The following is an 801-nucleotide window of genomic DNA, read 5'->3' on the forward strand; positions in this document are numbered from 1 at the left end:
GTCCCTATACAGTGCCATTCCCCAGCCATAGTCCCTATACAGTGCCATTCCCCAGCCATGGTCCCTACACAGTGCCATTCCCCAGCCATGGTCCCTACACAATGCCATTCCCCAGCCATAGTCCCTATACAGTGCCATTCCCCAGCCATGGTCCCTATGCAGTGCCAGTCCCCAGCCATGATCCAGCACGGTGCCATTCCCCAGCCATGGTCCCTATACAATGCCATTCCCCAGCCGTAGTCCCTATACAGTGCCAGTCCCCAGCCGTAGTCCCTATACAGTGCCAGTCCCCAGCCATAGTCCCTATACAGTGCCATTCCCCAGCCATGGTCCCTATACAGTGCCATTCCCCAGCCATAGTCCCTATACAGTGCCATTCCCCAGTATCATTGTACTTCCCATCTGTAGAACCCCTGAACATGTTCAATACAGACCCAATATAATGGCGGAGTCCTGGTACCTACCTCTGGCCTGGAAGTAGCAGCGACTCTGCGTGTGCGGGAGGACGAGGAACAGAAGGAGGAGCCTCAGAAGTGGGGGTGTCCGTGGATGCAGCATGCTTGTGGCTCCTGGGATCGCTCCCCGAGGATATGAGGGGGACCCGGCCTCTGCGTGTGTTTGTATGGAGACCTACCTGCTTGTGTCCCTGCTATGTCCCCCTCTGTGTCTGCAGACAGAATGCTCCCCTTCTATGTCCCTATGCGGAGTGCTCCCTGTGTATGAGTCCCTATGCGGAGTGCTCCCCGTGTATGAGTCCCTATGCGGAGTGCTCCCCGTGTATGAGTCCCTATGCGGAGTGCT

General features: G+C 56.8%; 1 protein-coding gene across 1 annotated transcript in view; it reads right to left on the minus strand.

Moving 5' to 3' along the window:
* Positions 1-558, minus strand: part of MSMP (microseminoprotein, prostate associated) — a 4,687-nt gene extending 4,129 nt beyond the window's left edge. Inside the window, exon 1 of the mRNA XM_018575121.1 lies at positions 465-558. Within this exon, the coding sequence (XP_018430623.1) occupies positions 465-558 (94 nt within the window). The remainder of the gene's footprint in view (positions 1-464) is intronic.
* Between the last annotated feature and the right edge of the window lie 243 nt (positions 559-801).

Source organism: Nanorana parkeri, unplaced genomic scaffold (assembly GCF_000935625.1).
Source record: "Nanorana parkeri isolate BGI_ZX_2015 unplaced genomic scaffold, ASM93562v1 scaffold3575, whole genome shotgun sequence".
Classification (NCBI taxonomy): Eukaryota; Metazoa; Chordata; class Amphibia; order Anura; family Dicroglossidae; genus Nanorana; species Nanorana parkeri.